At 35.5% G+C, this 27,025-nt stretch overlaps 1 protein-coding gene across 1 annotated transcript; it reads right to left on the reverse strand.

Moving 5' to 3' along the window:
- Dhc93AB (Dynein heavy chain at 93AB) lies at positions 1-26,351 on the reverse strand. The gene is made up of 42 exons (XM_069060801.1): positions 26,021-26,351; positions 25,635-25,971; positions 24,990-25,351; positions 24,264-24,779; positions 24,102-24,212; positions 22,414-22,568; positions 22,167-22,362; positions 21,736-21,991; positions 21,329-21,689; positions 19,821-21,030; positions 19,502-19,774; positions 19,370-19,399; positions 18,343-19,185; positions 17,406-17,954; positions 17,228-17,362; positions 16,911-17,173; positions 15,070-15,271; positions 14,796-15,020; positions 14,120-14,607; positions 13,517-13,799; positions 10,910-11,083; positions 10,142-10,861; positions 9,873-10,034; positions 8,578-8,777; positions 7,938-8,523; positions 7,566-7,887; positions 7,153-7,454; positions 6,808-7,104; positions 6,584-6,753; positions 6,257-6,395; positions 6,033-6,197; positions 5,677-5,870; positions 5,416-5,620; positions 4,970-5,275; positions 4,750-4,920; positions 3,876-4,192; positions 2,719-3,133; positions 2,247-2,648; positions 1,852-2,094; positions 853-1,209; positions 602-750; positions 1-444 (listed from the first exon to the last, which is right to left on the reverse strand). The coding sequence occupies exons 1-42, from the start codon at positions 26,342-26,344 to the stop codon at positions 150-152; spliced, it is 13,410 nt and encodes a 4,469-aa protein (XP_068916902.1). The 5' UTR covers positions 26,345-26,351; the 3' UTR covers positions 1-149.
- Positions 26,352-27,025: the final 674 nt, after the last annotated feature.

The raw sequence follows: 27,025 nt of genomic DNA on the forward strand, positions 1-27,025 counted from the left end.
ACGTTCGAATAATTTATTCTTTTCAATGGAATTCAACACAATAACATAACAATAAGGATTCGATTCAACAACGAAAAACAACAACTAACATATTTCTGAAAGAATTTAATGCATCTACGATTCGATAAAGCTATTTGTATTGTATCCAGTTATGTCTGCAATAGCAAAGCTACACCAGCTAGTGTCCATTTTGCAGGTTTGTCTTTAGTTTTCAAATTGAATGTCCACACATAGGTCGGACCTCTAGTTCTAGTTTTGTACACCGGGCATTCATACATATTTCTCAGGTCTTGTTTGTCCTGGGTTATAGCCCTGATATTAATAACGGGCATTGAAGGAAACAATTCCTTCAGTTTGGAATCCATGATAATTCCAGCTTGTACATCCCATCTGGCACCTTCCATATGTAAACCATGAACATACGCCCCATCTCTAGGAGCGCTCCTACAAGATTACAGAATTTGTCATTTTATTATCGTTACAACAGTTCACATGCTGCATTTCTGGAATTTCAAACAGTCAGACCGTTGTAACAGCTTTGGCGGAAAACCGATACGCAACGGTTGGACTCAACAAATATAATTAAGTACTTTCAACTTACGTGAATTCTTCTTTTTGCTTTTTTGTGACGTCACACTGTAGACACATCTTGTCTAATGGTAGTTCATTTCTTCTGGCAGTGCTTTGCATAATCGCCGTGAGTAACGATTGTGGATTAAAAAATCCGCCTAGCCAAACCGATGCCGGTAACTAAAATACAAAAGTGATTTGTACTTCACCTTTGAAAAGTGTCGGAGCATTTATCTATCCGTCCTTAGGACTGGTGTGATTTAATTGCTGAATTATACTTACGACGAAGTCGGTCGACCAAGTTTCCAATTCTCGAATTCGTAATAATAAGTCAACAAACCAAGATGTTAGGCCGAGGAGAGACGGGTAAGCTCTATTACTCCAGACCGGAGGCACTTGATCTAAAAATAATGCGTTTTCTAGATCTTCCATATCTGAAGTTATTGTAAGTTCCCCTTTTAATCCCAAGTCGAGTTCTTTCAGAGAACGCTTAATTTCGCCGGTTAGGTAATTCATTCTTTCACACTCTTGAAACGCCACAATCACATAAGGAGTGCGTTCTTCAACTTTGCCCATTATTTCTGTCATGTTGAAATCCTCCGGAAGCTTTTCTATCATCTCGTCCACCATTTGCTTCACCTAATTTAACGCAGACAATGAACTAACATCTCTTAACAAATCCAGTTAATAATAATTTTTTTTTTATTAATGCCTTTTGATTGTTCTGATAATTAATATAAACAAATTTGTCACATTGACGAAATCATATTTTTCAACAATATACAGTTGTGTTTTATGTTTACATTTATTTTTCACCTTTTGGCAACTAACATTGTGTTCTTATTATTGATTTAATCTGTTTGATTTTTCTATCGTTACGGCGGAATCGTATTAAAGTACTTTCAGGCATGAAGTATTAGGTATGTTCGACACGATGGTGTAGTCAGTATGTCGGTATGCAAGCCATACGCACGACCCTTCGATTTCGGGTAGGATAGGCACGTTGAAGTGCCATATTGTCCGAGTACGCGTCGATCATATAAATACAGTGGAGCATCTCAGATGAAATTATGCTAAAAAAATTGGTGTTTCTGGTGTTGTTTATGTTTTTAGAATAAATTTGGAATTGTCCGTATGAATCTAAATTTTTATAAGGATAAAAATATGAAAAACTGGAGTAGGTAGATGTGTGTGTTGGTGAATAAGATCGGAGGTGATGTTTAGAAATTATGTATTCAAATTTCCTCGATCGTGGTGAAAGTATTATTTATATTTTCTTACTTTATCTTCTCTGGTAATAGTGGCTCCTCCGGATGTTCCGGCGTCTCTGGGTTGCATCTCAAATACGGTTCTAAAAAGGTTATCGGCGGTGGTTGTCAAGAAACCAATTTCAGCGTTGGGGTGTAGGCCGTACAAATAAGGAGACTCTGGGGGCATCATTTCATCGATATAATTGTGATAGCCAACATAGTCGGTGTTTGGAGGAGCAGCAAATCCTGGTGCCAACATTAATTCGCCGTCAACCTGAAATGCTTAATTTTATCGACACAAATCAGATTATTGTTTGGGTCGGCGAGTCGAGTTCTTCTGTGGGATTGAAATAATAATCAGAGATAAGGGTATTAAGGAGAGGTTGTTTGTAAAGGAGTTATCTTTAAAAGTCCGTTCGAAATTACCAAATCCGGTTGTAAAAGTTCTTCCAAATAAGTAATACATAATCTGCGGTCCCAGTCGTCGGTGATGTGGCCTCCGTACATAATTTCTCCAAATAAATACCGTAAATCTTCCCATGGCACTTTGGAGTTGGCTTCCAGATAGTTGTAAAGCACGAACACGCTGATGTTTAAATCGCCGACGTTAAAGGGGTACACTTTGTTCCATCCTTGGGGTCCGAATTTCCTGCGTTCTGCGACTACCGCGTGAAAATAACACAAAGAAAACAGTATGACTTTAAATTCTGCCTCCTTTCCACATTGCTCCAGCGTCTCTTGATTGAAATTCGATAGAGCTTTGTGTATATTTGCTTGCATTCCCGTCGGAGGCTCGTTCGTTATTTTTATTGAAGATTCCAAAATACCCTGCAACAGTAGTTCCAGATAATAAGTATAAATTTGAGATGTAAGTAAAAAGTTGGTATAGATTTTTTACTTGTGGGATAATGTGAGCAGTGGGAGTTGCGGCGGGTTCGGCACTCATAAAAACTCGATAACTGGAGTGAGAGCCGTCCGCGTAACGTTCTAGATTTTTTTCAAGCAGCGGTAACCATTTTTTAACCAGATGGATATTCTGGAGGACAACCCAGTGTCCATGTAAAGCCGCGATTTCCATTGCCTTTTCAGCGACTACTTCCTGCCCTTGACCCAGAGATACATTGTGGAAATTTTGTTTATCTGATGTAAAGCCCAGTTTTTCCCCCAAATCCTCCACATCCTTCAAAGGATTAACGCCGGGAGATAAAATAAAGAATATCGGTGTCGATGGACTTGTTTCCTCGAATGATTTTGCGAATTCCACAGTTTTGTTTTCCACATATTTTGTCCCCAATTTTTCTTCAATAAACGCCCTGAGAACATAATCGTTCATAATAATTAGTGTCTCACATTTTTTTTTTTCTTTTTGATAAATAATTATTAATCATTAAATATTGCATTTCATTATCAAATTCTTCACAAGTTTATTTTTCGTGCAGATATTCTACAAAATAGGATTCTTTGGGAACAAAATTTTATTTAAATGCCATTTTCATTTTTCAGGTTCTCTAGGAAATCAGTTTAACAAAGCACATTCGTCAGTGACCGTTGTTTATATTGTTTTGTCTGCATTATTGTTTACATAATGAGCATAAAACATTTTGTTGCATTTTATTCATTTCGTTAACTACACTTTAAAGAATTAAAATAGAATTTAATTAACGTGATTATTTTGTCTACCAGTCACGGTTAACTAGAAAATTAAATTAGCTCTACTATTGTTCATCGTATTTACTGCAGTGTACATTTTATTAGTAAAATAAACGTTACTTTATGTATTTAGATTTGGTGTGTTCGTTTTATTAGAACTGTGTTGTTTTTAAATACCAAAAATTAGAATTTTATATTGATGATACTTTCGATTGATAATTAATTTAATGTGTTGTCATTTTGTGGAAGATGCGACTCTTTGATAAAAGTGTTGTGCTTTGAGATATCGAAGGAAGGTGAAATTTGTAAGTAAAAAATCGTTTCTGTTGAGTGGACGCATTGATTGATACACCGAAGCATTACATCAATTGCTGCAATATTTCCTAAAGTTTAGTGGATACTTACATCATGGCATATATCATTCGATCGGGTCTAAGAGCTCGCATCATGCAAAGTCTCTGTAGAGCGGTTTTGCTTTTCCATTCTTGAGGAAACTTCTCCCGCTCTGGACTTTCCGATTCAACAAGTTTCTTCCAACGTTTGGGAGAATTTTCTATGTCCCTGTCCAAGTTTCTGAACTCATCTTTTGTTGCCAGACTACATATACCACCCCAGCTCGTGTTTGATAAAAAATCCACGGGACTGGTGACGTGCGGTTTTATCGGGAATCGCAAAAGAAAATCCAAGTCAGCAGCCATTATCTCTTCGCTCATTAAAAGGATCTTTAAACGAAAATCAATCATTCACTTTTATCACTTTTATCCATTCTTATCCATAAGAATTATTTTTTACGATTAAACATTATACATATATTTCTTTAGAAAAAACACAAATCTACGATTTCATATTTATAGACCTAATTTACGTATTTGAAAAACTGATGAAGTAAGATAGTTTTATGCACAAATTTTTATTTTATATTGTGATGCTCTAAAAAAAAGGTGTGACTGTGCTCATGTAGCTACTCGATGATAATATCCGTTTGAATCAATCTACGACTTAATTCTGGTTTTTCACGTGACCTATTGTGCACAATAAGAAAGGCTTTAAAAGTTTAAATTTTATCCGTAAAAATAATAAAATACTTTTTACTTTTTTCCGGGATAAAGACGGTAATGATAGGATTAGGTAATGATGGGAGCACTGCTTTGAAGAAATTAGTATCAATTGGGATTTGAGGTGTAGAAGTAATTCTGAGACCTTAAGCTGATTTCACATTCCGTTTGTGGTTCATTTTATGAATCCTTTATCATCTGGTATATGAAATATGTACTATTACCTGAAAAGTCATTTGAGAAGCAAAGATTAGTTTATCGCATTCGAAGAGGCCTCTAGTTGTGTACTGGAAAACAGAGAAGGAGATGCAGTCAATTAAATTATTAACCCGTGTGACGACAGATTCAGCGGGTTCAGCTTTGGCAATGGCTTTCTGGAAAACCACACTGAATGCCTGTAAATGAGTGAGTAAACTATCTATAAATTTGTTATATAAATTTTACTTTCAAAGAGAATTGATAAATTGGGTTGATGGTATTTAACTCATTCAAAATGAAATAAAGCAGACTTGCTCGAGCAGCTGCTGGCCTGTAATGTTCTCTTGCTTGATCAATTTGAATTGAAGTTACTTTGGCTTCGGAAACTTTTTGCTCTATTTCGGCCGCCGTTCGTTTTGTGGTTTCTAAATTCTCTACCAGTGTAGTATCGCCTAATAAATTTCCACCCGCTGACGATAAACGAGACAAAAGATCGTCTTCCAATGATTTCAACATTATCTTGAAATCGTTTTGTTGCTTCGTTAATTCAGCCTGAAAAAGACGAAGAACGTGAGTTAACTGCATACACCAAAGGTAAACGGTTGCCTTTTGTAATAATTTTGTCCGACAACTTAAAATTTTAATTAGCTGCCGAATAGGGAAGTTCTAACACCGTGCTTATGTAAACTTACCTTTAAGTCTTCCAAGTCGGGCCTTTCGGCCTTAACAACTTCAGCCAGGAGTTGGTCTTCCAAGCCATCTCTAGTCACTGTGAAATTAATAAGCGTTGCTTGGGCCTGCATTTCAGGCTTATAATGTGGATTTGCCAGTTTCGTGTGAAGAATCAGTCGAAACTGGGGATTATATTCGATCTCTTTATCACCAATTTTGATGGCTCTGAACACAAAAAAAAAATGTATTTGTTTGTTTGTTCGAAAGTAGCCGACCCCTACTTTCCCTTTTTAATTAAATTTCTACCAAGTAAAGTATCCAATACGGGATCGACGCTCTCTTCAATATTTTCCACTAAAACTGTTGCTCCCAAAGTAATTGATTTTTCAATTACATCGAGGAACCCTTTTTGGCCCAACCGAATTACTTTTAAGTCGTCGCCGTACTTCTGCTTTATCCATTTTATTCCTTGTAACTAGAAACGTACATTTTCAATATCAAGTGAAAAACTCTGAACATCATATTAGATTATAAATTTAAATCGGACAATGACAATTAGAAATTTTAATAAAAATGGAGGTAAACGAACCACCGAAATTGCTTTTACGGTTTACAAAAATTTATTTAGCCGACTCACTTGCGGGTCAATCATTAGAGGCCATCGATCAGAGTTCGATAGAATCGTCGCATTTTCAGTTGACATTCGATCACTGGGTAAGCCCTCGTTATGCCATTTTGCTATTTGTGTATCATCCGTCAATAATGCCAGGGGATCAAGATTTTCCGTGATGGGGACAGCTGGCTAAAATCAAGCGTATTACGGAGTTAATTAAATTAAATTGTCGGTTTTATTCCTCTCACATCCAATGTTTTTAAAAATGGCAGCCACATCTTGTGCAGTAAATCTAGACGATACTGTTTAGTGAAACAACCGACGTAAGAAATAAATGCAGTGACCAAGAGCACATCACCTGGTAGCATTTTACCCTGCTCGACGAAGCTGAAAAAGCCGTCGTCCAATTACTTAATAAGTACAACAATCGACTCAAACTAAATACAAATTAACTGAACGTTTTTATTTTTGTCCAAAAATAATTTCCATTAATTTGAGCTAGTCGTCGTCCACGTAAATGAGCGTTTGTTAATTTAACGATGTCAATTTGAGTCGATCTGAGTGGATTTTATTACTTGTTAACTGCTTCGGCCCATCTAACATTTTCACTAGCCAACCCTCCTACTAAGCGATTTGCTAACTGTATTGTCGCGTTTGTTGCATCGGCTTCTTGCTGACAGAGCAATTTTTCTGTAGTCGCTTTCTCGAAATCCGCCGTCAATTTAGCCAATTGTTCCTCCAACGACTAATTATAAAACAGTGATAGGTATCTCGTTGTTCAAAACAAGAGAGAACTTACGGCGACTTTCTTTTTAATACCGCTCAACTTCTCTTGGGCTGCAGCTAACTCTGCATTGGCTGCAGCCAGAGCCTTCCGTTTCGGTTCAACATCGCAGTACACTTCATAGAATTTAATAATATTGATAACCCATGCACAAAGACCTGCTGCAGCGGCTGATTTTGATCTGACGAATTCAGGCTCGAATTCTGCATCTTTCAAGTAGGGCTCTATGGCTTTAGTAATTTCCGGATGAATGTTCTCTTTGTCGTAATTAATTAATGCATCTAGAAACGCATCGACCTTGGCCATAACAATCTAAAATTATGACGTCGTAATAAATGAGGACGAATAAAATTAAATTACTTTGGCCGCTTTCCAACTTCTGTCTTTAGGAATTTTTCCTGCTGGCGCTAAAAGAACCATAACGGCTGCAGTGACATTTGTTACTGCCCCCGGTGGCGACCCAAACGATTTCAGTTCCGTTAGGTTGGCTTTATTTAGAGTGTTGAGAGCTTCTTGAGCAGCAATTAGAGCTGGCTCCGCCTTCAGCAGGTCTTCCTCACAGTCCTTCTGTTTTTTACTCACTTCTTCCGCTATCATCGCCACTTTTTCTTCTTCTTCATCCGCAAGTCTCTTCTCAATCGAGACTTTTTCAGTTTCAACACCTACAATTTCATTACACATTTCAACACCATATTTCTACGCGGTACAATAAAATAATAAATTTAATGATCCAAGTGCATTAGTAGTACAGACCGATAAAAGTAAGTAATTACCCACGATTTCTATGAGCGCATCAGCCGCGTCGTTCTTTTCCTTGAGTTCGATTTCTTGAATTGCTAGCTTCTTCTTTAACTCATCAACTTGCACGGCGGTGCTTTTTAATTTGTCCAATCCATTTTCCAAACGTTCAATTTTACACTGGAGTTCATCAGTCTTCTTTATGAGTAGTTTTGAATACAAATTGATTTGTTCCAAGTAAGATTTGGGTGTCGTGTAATTGTATCTTCTTTCATTTTGAAGAAATAATTTCGACGTTGAATTCACAGATGTGTGGGCGTATGCCATAAATCTAGATACAGAATCAAGGAGAGACGCCTATAAATCAGTTATATTAGGTAGAGACCAAAAGGAAATTGCGATATCACCGGTAAGGCTTTCAGTTCTTGTAAAAATCGCAGAGAAACGGAGACTAGAGCTTCTTGAGGCCACTCATGAAACCAATTAATTTGTGTGCAATTAATTATAGCTGGGAACTTTCTTGATCTAACGCGTAATGTTGAACCAACAGGTGAGAAACATAACACAACTTTTAACTGTCTTCTTACGCGATCAATAAAGAATTTCCAGCAGTTTTCTCGAGTGTCCAACATTCCAGCTCCTTTTACTTCATTACGCACACCTGCTATAATGTTTTCAATTTCATCATCGGGAAACATGTCGGGCACTTCGCCCGAAGCCAGCATGTCATTTATAAGAACCAGAAATTGTTCGTTAGGAACTTGAGCGTCCGTCATGAGGAACATTATTCCGACATTTTTTAGACCTGTTTTTTGGTACAGCGAAGACAATTCACTTTTCAGGTCAAGAACACCGTAGCCTTTTTTCAACTGGATCTGGGATACTTCTAATGACGAGATGAAAGCTGCCAGCCTGGCCAGAGATTGTTTGCCGCTGCCACCAACTCCCACTAGCAAAGCGCTACCCCTTGGAGATTCTAATATTCGATTAATTCTACGAAATACCTATATTTGCTCTGTCTACGTAAGGGGCTAGATGTTTGCTTACCGGCAAACGTGCATCATCGCATCTTCGAACAACACTAGATTCATGGCAGCAACCAAATCGTTATAACTTGACATAGCTTCCGTCAGTAGTTTACTCAGCGTTTCCCATTTTGTTATTGGCATGTACTTTGGTTCTCCGATACCGCCGGCAAAGTGACAATAGATGTTTGGTTTTTCCAGAACTATTGATTCGTCAATTTCCTACATCGGAAAACAATACACGCTTCGAAAATGTCTCGTGTTAAATTTTTTACTGCTAAGTTTAAATTGAATGTAATTGAATTTTTTTATATAATTAATCTTCCTTGTAACACGAGATGTCGTGACAACTTGTAATAAAAATTAAATAGCACTGTCATTATCCATCGCAATTAGATTTCAAATTTTCAATCTTAGGACTTAAAAGATATCTAAAAGTAGTCCTACGGCTATTAAACGTAATTCATTTTACTCACACAGGTGTCCTAATAAAATCAACATATAATGAATGAGCTCGTTTTAATTTCTATTCTACTACTCTCTCACTTAATACGCAACATTAAATTTACATTATCATTATTTGATTTGTAAAAGTGTGCAGATGTAATTACCATTGTTATTAGTAATTTTAAAAAGAGTTTACGAATGCTATTAGTAAACAAATCAATATGTTTTCTGAAATGAAACAAATGAAATATCTGGTGTTCATTTAAATATATCTTCAAAGTTGGCGTTGGAAAGTTGATTATGAACGCACGGACAACGCAAAAAGTGAGCTGATCACGGATTACAATCCGTGGTGCGTTCACAATCGACTCTTCAACGCTTAATTAATTGAGGATAAATTTAAATTTTGTAGATTTGAAAAAGACAAATTTTACAATAAGCCACACAAAATGTAAGAACTACGTAAATACCTGAAGATCGTAGCTTTAAATTTTATTTTTAAGATGTGATAATTTATGAATTGCGTAAAAATAGTTAAAAATAAATTCTTTTTCGTGTTATGAGATGGATGAAATACAAATTTGCATTTTCTGGACTAAGAAACAAAAAAAAAAAAAAAATGTAAGTTTCTATTTCCAGTATAAAACACGAAGAATATAGAAACGCGTCGGAAAATATTAAGAAGAAATATTTGAGCATTTTATTATTTTATGAACTGTATTAAAACTCTTCAATATATCCAATAATATTCCTGAAAAATGCAAATTTGCGACTTGTAAAAACGGTGAATTTGCTGGAAAGTAATTTAACATCTGTTCATATACATTTTAGTTTCGTTAATTAAAAGAATATGAGTTGATAAAAAGTTACCTCGAAATTCTTTTTGAAGAGATCTAATTGTAACTTGGTAAAAGCATCGATATCCTTTTCTTCGATTAGTTTGTCGCCGTAAACTCTTTGACTTTCATGCAGCCAAAGCCTAACTAAATCAGTGGGTTGATTCAAACAATCGTTAGTGCTAAAGAGTAAACCCTGGAATGAATCAAGTTTAACGAAACGTATTGTCAATGGAGTTTTTCAAAACGAATTGAAACAATTGTGCAGTTAGGGTTGGAGCAAATTAAGTTAATTCTGTTTACCTGGAATACGTTGGAAATGTCGCGTAAATTAAAGATATAGTGAAATTTTATAGCTGTAGGGAGAAATATCTGCGAGGCTTTGTGATGCAGCGCGACAGCAGCTGATACAACATTGTCTCCAAGCTTCACGACGATGGAGGGAAACTTGTGTTCTATATTTGAAAGATGTTGACTTAAAATTGCATGATAAATGGTTGACAAGGCTTCACTTCCTGGAAAACTAATTGCAAATACGTAAAAATGTCGTTGCAGTCTGGGATTTATGGTGAAACTTCCTGCGGTTGGATTCATGCAAGAGACGTACTGGCAGTTGTGTATTTCTTTCAAAGACAGGCGAGTCCTGTCGTACCAGTGTCCATAATCTAAGTGTTGCCTTATCAAAGTGTGGGGTTGTACTGTTCCATAGGTGTCCACCTCGGGCATGTTCATATCGTCAATAAAGTAAACAAGAGTTTTATTTCCGGGAGGACCATAATTCCGTCCAGCCTTTTTCTCTAACGGCTTCTCCAAAATCTTTTGTAACATCTCCGATGTTGTGTAAAAGTTGAAAGGCACGTTGGTGACCGCATAGTTTTCAGATAATGACGCCAATTTCTCGCTGACTAGCACAGTCTTTCCGCAACCTGCGTTCCCCACTAACATAACAGGTCGACGTTTGACCATCAACAAATCCAAGAAATATCGAATGCGAATCGATTCCGCCGTGTGGACCAATACCGCCTGGAAATAAACGTCCGACACAGAAAACACAGCCTACAATTCAATTACCTGAAGAGGCACATCGGGGTCCAGCTCGAAACGTCCTAGACTTTCCGTCCACGACACAAATTGCTTCGACTCGGAATCAATATAATAATCAAATACAGTTCCGCCACTTGGAAACTTGACGCTCTTAAACTCGTTCACCCACCATTTGGTGAATTCCACCCGATAATCAGTAGTCTAAAATGAAATCAATAAGTGAGTGAAACGTATGTGACACTCGTCCGTCGAATGCATCCTCTCTTGTAGTTGTAGCCACAACATGTCGAAGCAAAATTAGGCTTGTCGGAGACGAATTTCAACGGAAGAATGTTGGAGTAAATTTAAATTTTAAATTAGATACTTATAGGCATCGATATCTTAAAAATCGAACTGAAACAAGTAAGTGGAGGCACTCTTTTATTATTTATTAACTTCTTACCCCTACTTTTCATGCTTAAAATTGGGTTGAAGTGCTCTCGTTTAAAAAGATTTTTTCGCTGCGAAAAATCGAGCGTTATCTCTTGTAGCACCGTGTTATATATTTTTTGTTTTTTAATACAAATCGTGATGAAACAATTTTTGCCCAAAAAATTAATTTTTGTTTTGTTTGGAAGCTGAAGTAAACGGAAAACCTGTTCCTCTAATGAAAAATGGAAATTTATAAATCGCAAAAAATGGCGGATGCGGCTGGAATGTTTAAGAGAAGTCTGTCAATATTTCTGTCGTTTGATGAGATAGATTAAATGTAAAAATGGAACTCGCACATTCTGTAGTGGCGAATTAATTGAACGAAATTACAGGTTTTTGTAGTTAATACTGGTTTGGAAATGCAGATTATAACCGTAAAAATAGTAGATGCACCGGAAAATACACAACAAGTTGATTTCTCTGTTATTTCATTAGTCGAGAGTTGAGACGTATTTTTTTTTTAAGTCAAAATTATATTTTTTTGTGGCGGATATAACGGGCACTGCCTTTACCTGGCCGATTTCACCCATAATAGATTCTACTAACTGAAAACATTAATTATTATTATTCGATCGAAGAAGTTAAGCAACCCTAAGCGCAGCTAATATTTGGATGGATGGCCACAGGAGAAACCGCGTTCGGTTGTTATTTCATTAATAAACTCCCTTTTGGATCTCGTGTAAAAAGTGAATGTACACAAAAATAAATGATAATACATATAAAATAGTATAATAGTATAAAAAGTGACGAAAGAGCCACGGAGAGGAGGTAGAGAGAGTGCGAGAAATATATTTGAGATGGGTGGTAGGAGTGGACAGAGAAACGCTAGGTTACATAGTAAGAGAAGAGTGCAAGAGGAATAAGATGAGAGTGAAAGCAGGAAAGAGAGCGGCAAAGTTTGAGGACAAAGGAAGGGATGAGTGCAGGATACTAATGGAATGCTGGAGAGAAAAAAAAACACGGAGAAGAAGCAGAGAAATACTACCAGAGGAACGGGTATACCAGTGAAGAAGTGGAAAGATTGGGAGCAAAAGGAAGATGGATGAATCTAGAGCTGAGTGAAAGGGACAAAGACACGGACAAGCAAAATAGAAGGGAGAGAATCAAATAATCAAGGTATAACAGGGAGTATGAGAGGTGTATGACGAGGAAGGAAGAGTACCTGGGGAGAGAGAGTGTAAGAGAGAAAAATGATGCCGAGATTCAGATGTAGGGACGAGGAGAGAGAAAACAAGTATTGGACGGAAGGAGAAGAAAGAAGGTGCAGAATGTGCTATGAGGAGAGAAAAACAATCGAGCACATGTGGAATGGATGTAGGAAGGGAAGGGAGCGGGAAAAAATATTGAATGAAGACGGAAGGGAGATGGATGAAAGAGATATGGAAGAGGAGGGAAAGGATAGAGAAGGAGAGGGGTGGGTATAGGAATTAAAAAGATTATTTTTGGAATTGTTATTTTATGTTTAGTTATGTTTATGTGTATATTTAAACTGTAACGAATCCGAAAGCCCGTAGGGCAAAATAAAGTATTATACATATATGTTTTTGAAATGCATGCAGAAATTTTAATCACGAGCTACTGGCTTCATGTAGAACTCGGAAAAAATATTTAAAAAATTCTATTTAAAAAAAATGAAATGACATTAATTGTTTGAGCTACAATTTTTTTAAAATTGGTTTTAGTTTTCTACGTTGTCCTACAACCTCGTAGGTAAAATTTCAGCACATTTTAAAAATACACCCTGTATATCATGTTTTATTAAATGTACGCCAATGCGAACTAACTTATAGGGAAATATGCTTTAAAACAAGGAAACCGCATTGGTGTACGTTTTATAAAATATGATATACAGGGTGTATTTTTAAAATGTGCCGAAATTTTACCTACGAGGTTGTTTGACAACGTAGAAGACTATGAGTAATGAAAAAAAAATTGTAGCTCAAAAAATAAATGTCATTTTATTTTTTGACGTAGAATTCTTTAAATATTTTTTCCGAGTTCTACATGACGCCAGTAGCTCGTGGTTAAAATTTCTGCACACATTTCAAAAACACCCTGTATATACATATAAAAAGTGATTTCAAAAAGGCACTATGTATCATTATTTGATTAAAAATACCGCAATAATAGGTAAGTTTTATTTGTAGAAATGAATAAATTTACCTGTTCTTGAAACATTGCGGAACCGAATGCCCACACGCAGCAGAACACGAAGTATAGTTCGTACCACTCTTTGGGACACTCATTTGGTGTGTTCGCAGGAATTAACAAACAGTCTAACAGATGACACAACATCTCTATGTGAGCGGTTTCAGCAACCGGAGTAATTTTTTTAAAACGTGTACGCACATTTTCCAAACAAATGGGAATGTACTTGTCGAAGAGCATTATTAAATTTGATTTTTCGGTAGACGACGTTCTAGTTTCAATCCAACTAGTAACAAACCTAAAAGAGAACAATATCACATTTGTGAACAACGCATTTGACGTTGACAAATTTTCAAATGTATCTCTTGTTATAGCAAGAATATATTCAGCTCTTATAGTCCCGTGGGAAAATTTCTTGACATATTAAACGGTATTCATAGAAGTCGGCATGCAATGTTCGCTGCATTGTCTTGAAATAACGGAAATGTGCTTTTAATATTTGAACTGTTGTTAAAATTAAGTTCCAATCGAATTAATTGTTGTGTGTGTAGGTGACACTTGTGGTTTTTGTAGCTTGTCGTTAAATGATCGAGAAGTGTGATTAAAAAACGTACTAACGGATTCCATCCAAGATCTTGAGGATTAATGTAAAGAATGCCAGCGCGGGAAACGGTAGCAGGCGTAGCGGTTTTCAGGTTGGATATTTCAAACAATAATCTCATTGCGGGTGTTAATGCAATTCTTTCATTACTGGCTAAAGTGAGTACTTTGTTATCATCCATTACAGTGTTTAGAGACTCGATCCACATCGGATCGATATCCCCATCCAAAACAATCCATTTTGGATTATCTCCTCCCAAATTAGCTTGGTCTCTCATTAAAACAGATAATAAGCCATCTTTCCATTCTCTCGTGGCGGGATTTATGATACCAAAAAGTTCATCGTTTGTTACTGCTTTAGGGTTCAAATCGTTATAAATGGGTTTTCTTTTTATATTTATATAAGTTTTGAATAAAGTTTTCCACACTTGCGTTTTACCAGTACCGGCATTACCAACAATGAAAACCGAATGGCGCACTTCCAACAGTTCCTCCAATTGAACAACCTGCAAGATTAGAAATATGATGAAAGGGATTCGTTTTGAGAGGTTTTTAAAAGGGGTATTCAATTTAGTTGGGAAAATTAGTCCTGCAATTTCCTTCTACTATTTACCGATTTCTCAAGTTTAATTGGAAATTGATTAATTCAACTTTAAATGAGGTGGGTTTTTAAATATAAAAGTACAAAACTTGCTTTCAGTATGAAATTGTCTTCGGGTTGTAATTTCAAATCAATAGCGGCTTGTTTAACGGTGCGTTCAAACTCTGCATCTCGTTTCCTAGGAACTTCTAATGCTGGGAATAAATCTCCTATAAGTCCCATAAATACGGGAGTATCATCAGTTACAATTTTAGGTATGTTAAAATCTCTTAAGGCCCTCATAAGCACTTCTTCCTCTGGTCTCTCCGGATCACCTCTCTATAAAAAATCGCTTAAATTGCTGACGTAATAAGTCCATTAATCGTACTTTCAAAGATCCTGCCACCACTAAAACAGATTTTATTGCTCGTAACCCCCAATCATAATGATCTTGTTTTGACAACAGTTCTTTGCACAATGTGTACAACGTTATAAATTTCCTCGCAAGAATTTTTGCTTCTTGGAAACCTTCGGCCACCAACATAATTTCACATATTAATTCGAAATCGGGAACCACCATAGCGCACGGTCTGCAATAAATTCAAAAATAATATTGGAACAACTTTCAATTTCAATCGTACCACCCTAGGGATTTCTGCGAACATAAAATTCACATTAAATTATATTATCACGTTTCAGTTTACAACGGAGATCTTCGGACAAATTTCAGGAAGATTTTAATGTGTAAGTCAACAATATGAATAACTTTTTTTTAATGTAGGATCTAATTTAATCGCGACAAATAAAATTGTCGAAATAATTAGAGATTTAACTGTACAACCAATTAACCTTGTCACGGAATTTCTGAATGTATGCTGAAAAGAAAGTGTATAAATAATTCTTCAGAGACAAGAATTCTCTCTAATCTTTTAAAATAGTCGATGGTAATGCTCCAGGCATCGTATAAAAGACACGACTGAACAAATATAGAAAATTTAGTGATCTGCGTTAAAAGCATTTACCTATATTATTATTAAGCAATCTTGTTAAAATGCAATTATGATTTAATGTGATCAACTGTGGATGCGTCTCTTGACTTCTTAACTTCTTTTTCGTTCTCATTATAAACAAAATATTAAATGTTGAGTTAGCTAGGCGTGTTTATTGCTCTCAGTTATAATTAAATAAATACAGACATTTTTAGTTATTTGACTTTATAATGTGATGGAACGGTGGAAAAACCGAAATGGAATAATACTGACAATGAAGCTCTTAATGAAATTATATTTTTGCAATGGATTACTTCAAAATTTATATGTTGCATAAATTGTGGATACACCTGTAGGATTATAAATAAATAAGTTGATAACGTTGTCGTTGGACAGACTAGATGAAATGTAGAGATATTTTAATAAACTGTGACTAGCCAAACAAAGGGATGATTAAAAATAATGATAAAGCACTGCTTTTTGTTATAAGTGGAAGTTTACACACACGAGCGCAGCAAGTAGTAGCAGTAGTAGTAGTTCCACGTTTTGTTTTACATTAACAAACAAATGATCTCTTTAGACGAATAATATTGATTATGTCATGTAGCGGAATTCTATGCAAATAAGCGTTTATAATAAATCATACGTCACGAATTTTAGACGTTGGAATGATAATTGTGCATTTTATTGTGATTATCTGTTAATGGAGAAATTTTATAAAATAAACAAGAGTAACATTTTACATTCGTAAGAATGGGTCATTTTTATTGCCACACGCGACGCTACTACTAAGCAGATTTTTCGGTGAAATGTCAAAGAAACGTCAACGATGTGCTGTTGTTAACCTAGAAAACAACGGCAAAATGTACGGACGTTTACTGTAATTGTAAGCAACCCCAGAATAAGTGGTAAACTGGGTTTTACCATTGAAGATAAAGCAGTAATTATCAATAATAATTATTTAATTTTTAATAGATTGATTTGTTTTCTTTTTGATCACCCGATACTTATTATCGATTTCGTTTTTTGCGTGTAAATATGAAAATTATGTTTTATAGATATGGGAAAGCAAATTGTTTTAGAAATTAAAATCTATAAATAATACGATTTTTACTGTTGTCGGTCAGGTTTAAAATCAATGAGAAAAAAATTCGATTTAATAACGAAATGGAATAGCGGAAGTGAAATGTAATAATAATAATGTAGGTTCGAATGAAATTATGTTTATGTAATGCTTTACCTGAAAAGTGCTTTCAGGTTTTCTGGCAACTCGGTTCTTCCAGCGTAACCAGGATTCATTGTGATAAAAATTCCGACTGTCGGAACTAAAGCGATTGGGTCCCCCATGAAATCAAATTGAGTTCTCTTATTTTTAATAGCGTCTAAAACTGATTTGACTTGTACCGCAACTACTGAAAGAACCTCCACCGAAATTCTATTGAACTCATCAAAACATCCCCAAGCCCCGGTTTGAGCGAGGCCTTTGTAAATATTTCCACAGGACTGTGGACAAATAACAGTTTCTATTATTAAAAATCAACATTATGCACCATATACTTTATAATCCATTTGTTCAGAACAGTTGAATACGTAAACCATTATTCCGAGGGCTCGTCCCAAGTCCTTTGTCGTTTCCGTCTTCCCCGTTCCAGCCGGCCCAGCCGGTCCTCCGCCCATTATCAAATGCAAAGACTGAATTCACTTAACTTAATTTCGTTCAATAATCAACCCTTACCTGAGTTAACGTGATGTAACATCGGTCAGTTAGGGGTGTTATCACAAGTCGAGGAGTATTACCCAAATATTCATAACTGTACCTAAACTGGGCATCACAAATATTGGCAAAACAGTGTTTATCTTTCTCGTCCCATCTGTGTCTCAATTGGGAAACCCACTGGAAAGCCAAAGCACTTTCCACTTTCATTTGAATTAATTTGCTCACAACGTCTCGAGAATGAACGTCAATCGTACAGATCGTCATGATTTTTTGGCGGTCTTGTTTTGTTAAATCTCCAAGCAATAACGAAATTAATGTGCTCAATTGGGACACTTGCTTTTTGTAATAATCGCGAATTGCGTTGTCGTAACCCTCCTCTAAGCGAGAAAATGCGATGTTAACCTCTGTGGTCCACCAAATTTGGGTTCCACATAGGGAAACTTGAGCTGGAAAGTCGAATAACCATTGGTCGCGAGGTTTTTCTTCGTAGGAAACAACTCCTTCACCAATTTGGACACGAATAGTCGTTCGCATTGCGTCTTGTATGCGGTTTAACCACACTTCAACCTGACAAACAGCACATCATATTTAAATGGTGAAAAAATAATAAATTTCAAATTTATTTCAAATGTATTTCGAGTCTACACCCACAGTGACTGAAATAGTAAAATATATAACATTAAAATACATTAAAATTTTTAAAGCACCATTTTTCTGAAATCACCTCATATAGAAATATGTATTATTTATTATATTTAGAAAAAAATATATATTTTTATATATTGCAAAAAGCATATTCTTAAAACTGTGCTGATGTTTGAAACTGGAATTTCCACAACCTAAAATGTCAATTTTTTTCAAAAGATTTTTTAGCTTATAATTAAACCGGAATCTGGTTTTAAGATGGTTTTTACTATTTGTTTTTTTATTAAACAATAAATGTGTAAAATCTTACCGCTTCGCTGCAGGTGGTTACCTCGTTGAAATCGATATATTCCCCATCTTTGGCATGCATTCCGTGAATTAGTTTGTTCAAAGTACCATCTTCTTCTTTTCCAAAATTTAATCTGGCTATGGAATCAAATAGTTTGGTTAAATGTTTGGCAACTAGCTCAGGCTGGTTTCCGTTCGACAAAATATCGAGAAGATCTGCTGAAGAAATGAAGTAAAATCTTGGAAAGAATAATCTCTTGGTTTCCAAATAGACCGCAAGTGCTTTTTCACACAAAGTTAGATTCTTCTGTAGATCTTCCAAAATTGCAAGCAGTCCCGGTTTATTCGTCGACTCCACGACGTTGGGTATTTTGCTCATTTCTGTGGTCAATTCTTTGAAATCTTTGTCAACATTGTCGAATCTTTCAGAATCTTCTGGCAGTTGTTTCCTTATATCTTCCGAACTCATAAAGATCGATTCCAAGTGCATCCAAGTTCTTTGCACTTCGAACCAGATGGAAATTACTTGATCAGCCAGGCTCAACTTGGTTTGCCAACTAGAGACTTCTTCCAAAAAATGAGCAATAAATTTGGAGGTGATCAAATTTTGCAGCTGCACTTGATTGTCTTCTAAGGTTTCTATCAATTCTTCACTTGCCCGCAAGAGTTTGCACCCAGTTCTGGGATGAATCTCATGTTCAAATTCCATTGCGGACCACGTGATGTTCAGTTCTCGCAAAATCTTTTCCATGGACATTTCTTTCACAGCTTTATCTACGATATTTTTGACTTCTTCTTCGCACTCATGTAAATTAAGTTCGAGTAAGTCGGCCAAGGTTGTATTATAATCCATTACAATTCGCGTCTGAAATTATTCAATTTCTAAGTACATATTGGAAATGAATACTTACAAGAAGGTTTTAATTGGCAACTACTACTTACCGTAATAGTGGAAAATAGGTGATGAACAAACTCAACAAGTGATAATCTAAGTGTCTTTTTTTATACATAGTTTTTACAAATCTAAATGTAACTTTGATATTACGTACCGTAAATTCAGGAGGCAAGGCAGCTAAATTCTGGAACAGATTGCGTAGAGAGATAATGCTATGTACAATGATGTTCAGAAATGTAATTGATCTATTTACATATGTACAAACAAAAATTGTCACGCCACTTACCTTGGTAGACTTCATGAGTTGATTCCAATGTCTTTCTCTGATGGCAGGATTTTGAAGTTCTCCAACCGCCTTTAGTGAAGTTAAAGTGTTCTTTACTGTAGATTCTAGTCCTAGATATGTGTTCCATCCACGCATTTCTTTGTCCAACATTCTTATCTCTTTCGCAAATTTCTTGCATTCGATGTCCATATTCTCCACGTCAATTTTTCTCCAAGGTGTAGTCTTCCAATCGTCTACACACGTGTGTACAATATGGACGTAATCCCACAGTTGCTAAAAAATTAATTGAAACATCATATTTTTATTATTAAGACAATACCTTTAACATTTTCAAATCTTTTCGGCACTGCTTCAGTACTTTAAAATCGGGAACATTAACTTCAAAGAGAGATCCCGATTCGTGGATATTTTTCATTTCTGTTTCAAATTTTCTCAGATCTTTGTCAACTTTGTCGAGAACACTGTAAGGTTGGTGACAAGTGTATTGAAAAAAGAGATACTTTTTGAAAACTTCTCGATAGTAAAGAACTCGAACGTCAAATTCTGCAATCTTCTTGCGAATAAAGACCACTTCAGCTGCTTGCAACGGTGCCACTTGTTGTTTTACTGTAATAGCAATCTTCTTCGTACTGTTCCACTGCTCCGGCAACTCTTGAAGGTAAACATTAACTTCTTCGGGGATGTCTTGGTCGTAGAATTTGAGCAATTCGATGGTTTCGCGAAGAGGTCCAAACATTTCGTCGGTGGTTGCTTGTCGTTCTTTGACATGAAGAAGATATCCCATGATGTTGACAAGGGCTTGGTAGTCACCCTCGACAACAGTTTGTTGCAGACCTTCATCAGCAGATCTGATAAATTGTCCCAAATCGGTTAAACTATTTGTAACAGTGTCGACCAAGTGATCCTTGAACATGTTGCCCCACTTTCTAATTGTATTTAACAGAGCTTGTTTGAAAGGTTTTACATCAACTTTAAACCAAGAACTAAAGATATGTTCTGTTTGCATTCTCTCCACTTCGTTGTAAAGATTTTCAAAATGGTCTATTTGTTCTCGAAATTGTTCCATTTTAGGAGGGTTGGGTTTTGGAGCTGCCGAATCTTTCAAATTTACCCAATCAATCTCTTCACCAGTCAACTGTCTACTGTATGTTAAAAAGTGATCTAGATATATTTTCCTGTCATCAAGCCAAATGTACGAATAGTTTTGAAAGTTATCGCAATATTCGTAAGCTTCTTCTATTACTCGATCAACGTTCGAAAGTATGTCTGCTTTAATATCTGATATGTCCTGATTCGCGTTTATTTCTTCTTCGTATGACGCTTGAACAGTTTTCGAAAATCTTGGTACTATAGAAGCAATTTTGATTATATCGTTAATAAGACCCGTTATTAATTTTTTAAATCCATCGTCAGCGTTTGAGTCAAGAGACGGAACGAAAATTATATTGGGCTCTAAAAGAATCAACTGTGCTTCGAATAGTGGCGCTAAGTTGTTAGTTGGATCCATATGTTCATTGATGTAACCTAAGCTGTAAAATTTTTACGTGAATTTTTGCGTTGAAAAAGATTTTGAAACATGAATGATGTAGATGTGAAATAATTGAAAAGTATTTTTCGTTAAGTAATCAATACAAGCATATTTTAGTTTGACGTCTATTAAAGTGTTTTCATTTTAAAATGTTTGTCAATTCTTTGTACTGATCGTATTAATAAATCACCCGGTATACAAGATTTTGTCAACATTTTAAAATGATTTGAATGTTTTACAGTGTGTTTTTATTTTTTTATTTTACAACTCTAATGATAAATTGCATGTTTAAAACTCACCTGCACCCGACACATTGATACAAATAACTCATTACAATTTGATCTACAAAATCAGTGTAACTCAACCATTTTGGATTGTCTTGCTTGTCAGTCATTTGGAACAATTGCATGTTTTGCTCCAGTAAAATCGTAATTTGATCGGCCGCTATCTTGATATCAGAATATCGCTTCGCAATTCTCTCTTCTCTCTCTTCCACACATAAGACCGTATGCTTCTTTCCTTCTTTTCTTTCGAATAAAGGTTGCCGAGCAAATGGCATCAAGACATTTTTGATTTGTGTCAGATTTTCCTGACATTTTTGCAAGTGTTTTTGTAAATTCCCGACGAGATCATATAATTTCTCCATGTACACCCACAAACCTAATTTTTAAAAATGGACCTGAAGTTTTTTTGTGACTCAACTTACCTTCAGAGTTCCAGTTTAATGTGTTTTGTCCTTGAATAATTAGTTTGTCAATTTCGGCAATTTCGCTTTCGATTAAATTAAATTCAACGTCTTTAGTTGTCCGTCTGATTCTGTTGTACCAGGCGATTGTTGAATTTAAATTGGAGATGTATTTTCGAAAAACGTCGTTTCTTTCTGCCAGTGTTAGAGCTATGTCGGGTAATTCTTGTTGTCCCATTAAGTTTAAGTAATGAATTTCTCTTAAAATTGCGGAAAGCTGCAACAATTCGTCGACTTAAGGTGAGACGGATACTACTTTGTGTTTGAAGAAAGCAGAAAATATTTTTAATTTGGATGCGTATTCAGTGGTCTCGGTACAAATCGTGAAAGAATTTAATTAATAAGTTTGAAGAGTTTAGGAAAGACTAGAATCGCTGAACTGCGACACTTACTTCAGGATTAAAATTTAAGTGGAGTTCCCTTGTTTTATGGTTTCTTTTGAGCAGGCAAAGTTTTAAATTTGTTTCTATTTGTTGTGGCACGACTTCGGTCCATTGTTTAAACAACAGATCGTTAAAGTCTTCCAGTTTTTTAAATAAGTCGTTAAATCTGTCGAGAATTTCCCCAGCTTCCGAACTCTCGGTTATTCTGCAAAATCGACATATTTGTGGTGGAATGTTAAAATAGAGATATTTTTACGGATGTTGGAGGTTTTTGAAGGATTCGATCGGACCCGTGAGTCTAACCCGCATATTATTGGTCCATCGTAAACTACCAGCTACGGGAGGCATATATTTGTCCAACATAAATTGTCCATGCTTTTCTTTATGCGACATTTGCTCTTGGAATAGTGCCTGCAATGAAATTGTGAAGAGTTGTTACCCATAAACATGCAAATACCATAATTATGCTCGCGTTATGCTCATGCAATCATAACTATAATAAGATTTATCTAACAATTCAACCAAATATTCTCTACACAATCAATACAACATTAATTCGACTTCAACTGCTGAAGCTATTAATTTAAATTGACTGACATATGTATATCATATATTTCAAACATTTTCTGATCAAGAGCGCCCTTAAAAACAAAAGCATCGAAACATGTGGCCCAGTTTTACATTATCACACATGTTCTAATTGTGATTGTTTTGCGAATTACATTGCTATTAAGTTGCTATTAAGAAATTTTCATATACAGTGTGGGGACTACTTATGGAATAAATTCAGTAATTTCAAAACTATAATGACATTTGTCGAAAACGCTGAAACAGGCCAATTTTTATTTCCCATAATGCTTATTTTAAATTGCTTGACTTGTTCATGACGTCATCAATTTTTGAGCTACGACGTCATCATCAATTTTTTAAATGACAACCTCCACTTTTTGATGATCTTCTACTCTGAATGATATATAGGTACTACTTTATCTTCAAGCGGATCAAAAAAAAAATCGGCATGGACTCATTTATTTTATTTTGCTGGAGTTATAGTAAAATGACAATTTTCAAAATTTAGGGCAATAGTAATTCCTAGTTCTCTTGATGCAATATTATTAGTACTGGAAGGTTCATTAATATTAGTAAAGTCTACTAAGGTTTAAAGTTTGCTTTTTAGAATCTGCGTCTCTAATAGGTCTATTATTGTATCCAATTAATACAAAATTCCCTAGAATTTGAAAATTTATTTTTTTTATTTAAAAAACAACATAAAAGACTCGTTTTATAAGGGAATTGGCGCACTCGTCCCATACAAAACTCCCCTACGGGTCGTTTTCTACACTTGGGACTCGTGTGCCAAATCAACCCTTGTAAAACTCGTTCTTTAATATACTATTTTAATGTTGAACGGCCATCTTGCTAATTTTGATTTTGACATCTCTCATCCATGCACACTGGCGACTCGTGTTACACCACAGTGGCACCGGTTAAATATTGGGTAATCATTTCGTTATTTCGCTTTTGTAGAGGCTTTTATTTATAGAGATAGTTTAATTATTAAATATTTCGTGTAGTTATTGCTAAATAAATCGTAAGAAATGCTTCAAATGACCTTACATTTGACTCGGTCGAGCCGCCTGTGAACATTTCACCTCCTAGGATTTGGAGTGTTTCAAGTCCGTTTACAAAAAAAAGCCACTTCAACCGTTTCTATAGAGATACACAAAAGCATGATTTTCGACCGCTTGAAGCTAAAAGTTTTATTTCAAATTTGAGAATTTTATTAATTTGCGAAATAAAATAAATCTACTTTTGTAAGTACAGATTAAAGAGGGAGAGCAGGTTTTGCTGTCGCTTGGCGTATTTGTAAAATCAGAATATTGGAGTAGAATCTTCAGATGAAAAATGTGTTTGAACAATGAAAATATTTTGGTGTGAACATACCTCGGCTGTACTAATTTCAGCTCTCAGCATATCTAAAATTTTTGTGTATTTGTTTGTGAATTCCGCTTTAATTAATGGCCTTTCGAGTACAGAACCTACGATGCTAATTAGCTGAAAACGTCATAGTAGAGTAAATATCTCATAAATAATTCCTTTTCACACCTTAAAAATACTTTCCAAGTTGGAACAATCCTCAAACGCTTGACACAATATAGCGGCCAGTTTCATGTCCATTTCGAAAATCTTTTTCTTGAAATTCTCGAAATCTGAAATAAACGACGAGTCATCGGGATCAAGTACGTCGTAGGATTTTCCCGAAAATATTGAAAAGCATTGCTGAAACTCCGTAAAAACAACAGTTACTCTAGCGCTGAGATTTCTCCCTTTGATACCGCCGATTTCCACTTTCTCCAACTTGCTAAATTCAAGGACTGTATTAAAAAACCACTGTATAGTTCGCAGTCTTTCTAGGAAAGCATTGAAGCGTTCAAAAACCATGTTCGGATGAAAATTCCAAAGCTTCGGTTCGCGATTCTTAAAGAATCTCCCGAGATTATTTTTGTACGTATTGAAAATTGTGGAGAATTTTTTTAGGGTTTTTATACAAAGACCAACACGTTGCATCGCTTCGTCGATATCACTGTGGAACAGGGTTGTCGGGTCTAAACATTTTTTCGCCTGGAAATTACGCTAATTTAGAAATTACATTCAGATTAAGCCACAAAAACGTCGTAACAGAGACATTTCATTCTTTGAACTTTTCAATGTAAATTAACTCTGTGTTGTTACGCCCCTTTTGTGTTAAATTTAAATGGCCTTAATCGAATCGGCTATGTGAAAGAAACAATTAACTTAATTAAATCTAATCGACCATAATTACCTACTTACTTCTTGAATCAGTAAATTGCAGATTTGCTTCAATAATACGATTATTTTAACTTGATCGTAACATCTCGAATTCGACCAAATCAGACAAACTACATGCATGAGGGGAGCTAAAACTGGAATACATTCGCTGAAATCTGTTTCTTCAACGAGGGAGATGTGCTTTTTCAACGGTTTCAGGTACAGGCAAATGTCTTTCGCCTCGGCCAATGATATAACGATATTTTTAAATAAATTTTTGAAGCAACTGTAATAAGCACTGTTTGTTTTCTCTAAAATCACTGCCATACTCCTGACTCGAGGTTCTCGTAATTGCTCGTATATATAATGAAGATTTTGCAGTCTCAAATTCCAAAACTGCAGCTCTGGAAGTGATTTATTTATTATTCTCGTGGGAAGATAAATGCATCTGAGAACCGTGAAGGACAAAATTGAATTGAATTACGGCAAAAAATTATTCTGAGAGACCCGAATCCCTACATTCTTATTGATTTATTTTTAGTTCAGTGACGTTCACTCCTCGTAGAGGTGCTAGTATTTTTTGTCTGTCATAGCGAATTGAAGAGTTTTTTTTTAATAATACCGCATGACTTATTATTATTATTAAGTATTATTTACATTTCATGTTTCTTTATTTAATTTTCTTACCTACGGAGGGAACGGGATTTTGTCCAAGTCCAGCCTTTTCTGACGAATCATTTAACAAAACATCATTAATTTGTGTCGCCCACTTGATCACAACTCCTTCTATAGCACTTTTCAAGTATAGATCGCATATTTCTCCGTCACTTTCTATCAAAGCCTTTTCAACTTCATGAACCTTGTCTATACCAACTGGCATTGGCAAAACAGTCTGACCACTTACGTGACCTTTAACTTGATAAACTGTGCTTTTCAAACTATGTACATGTTTTTGCACGTCTTTTGCAATAACCGAAGGCCATTCCTCGTGGTTTTTTGAGTTCGACAAAAGAGGAACTAGTATCTGAAAATATATTTTTAAGAAGTGGACAAACTAAAACTCGAAAAAATACTTCATCGACCAGCGATGCCAACTGATCAATTATTTTTGACGACAAATCTCCTGTGATCACAGATTCTGACGGGATGGTTTTGGAAACAGGTTCTAAAGCTTTTTTGATAAAATATACGCCTTTGCTTTTTAGTTGAGCCAATGGAAATCCATTGGAAGCGACGAGTTGTGCTGTTGGTGTAAGAACTATCACCAGAATTATTGGTTGAGGACGTTCTAGAAATTTCATAACTACAGCTTTGTGGTCTTCTGTACCCATCATTCTTGACCATTTTTCGGGTTTAAGTTTCAATGTCTTTTGGACAAAAGTTCCCAAAAAGGACATGCGGTTGTCGACTTGGACCGGTGGTTGATCCATAGCTATACATCAATTAAATTACTTTTCCCACACTTCATAGGTGGTCTAAAATACATACACAAAATTTTGTTGTAAAATATTTGTATAATCTATTGTAGTGAAATAATTGAACTCTTAAAGAAATAGATTTTCTATTTTTAAGGGTCTTTTTCTCTTACCATAAGTGCTTTGTTTTTAAATTCCAATTTAATTGGAGCAAAAATGGATTTTAGATTATATTGTCATGACAGAACAATACTCTTTGTTGCGCCAGTACAAAGAAATCTTAATTTTCTGTAAGTTGTAATTGTTATTAAATAATTGTTGACGCCGAGAGACATTTCGGTGTAGAAGTATATCGATCTTTTTAAGGGTGGTGTCCGCGTGAAGAAATTTGTAGAAAATAATTAATATGCCACCCTCGGCTATAATTTGCACGCCAGATTTTGGTTCAGTAGTTAATCATTTGATTTACAATGGTTTGTAAACGATGACAAGCTTTGTTTTTGACCATGTAGGCGTCACCGTGGAGGGTTTTGCAAACAATTTTAAATTAATCGTTTGCTATTTCAAGGTTCACACTTCACCAATCAGGAACCGAGACAAAAATCACTCGACTTAATACATTATTAGAGACGTTTCTTTTTAAATCTGAGGAAAATGTTTGCA

The sequence above is a fragment of the Tenebrio molitor genome, chromosome X (genome assembly GCF_963966145.1).
Source record: "Tenebrio molitor chromosome X, icTenMoli1.1, whole genome shotgun sequence".
Taxonomy (NCBI): domain Eukaryota; kingdom Metazoa; phylum Arthropoda; class Insecta; order Coleoptera; family Tenebrionidae; genus Tenebrio; species Tenebrio molitor.

Bases quoted from the DNA above. Each gene is read 5' to 3' on its own strand.
- Dhc93AB (XM_069060801.1), bottom strand. From the start codon at position 26,344: ATGTCCTTTTTGGGAACTTTTGTCCAAAAGACATTGAAACTTAAACCC. The intron at 19,400-19,501 runs GTAAGTGGCGTG...AATCTGTTCCAG, and splicing joins AACTCATGAAGTCTACCAAG to AATTTAGCTGCCTTGCCTCC. The intron at 17,174-17,227 runs GTATATGGTGCA...ATTTGTCCACAG, and splicing joins CTGAACAAATGGATTATAAA to TCCTGTGGAAATATTTACAA.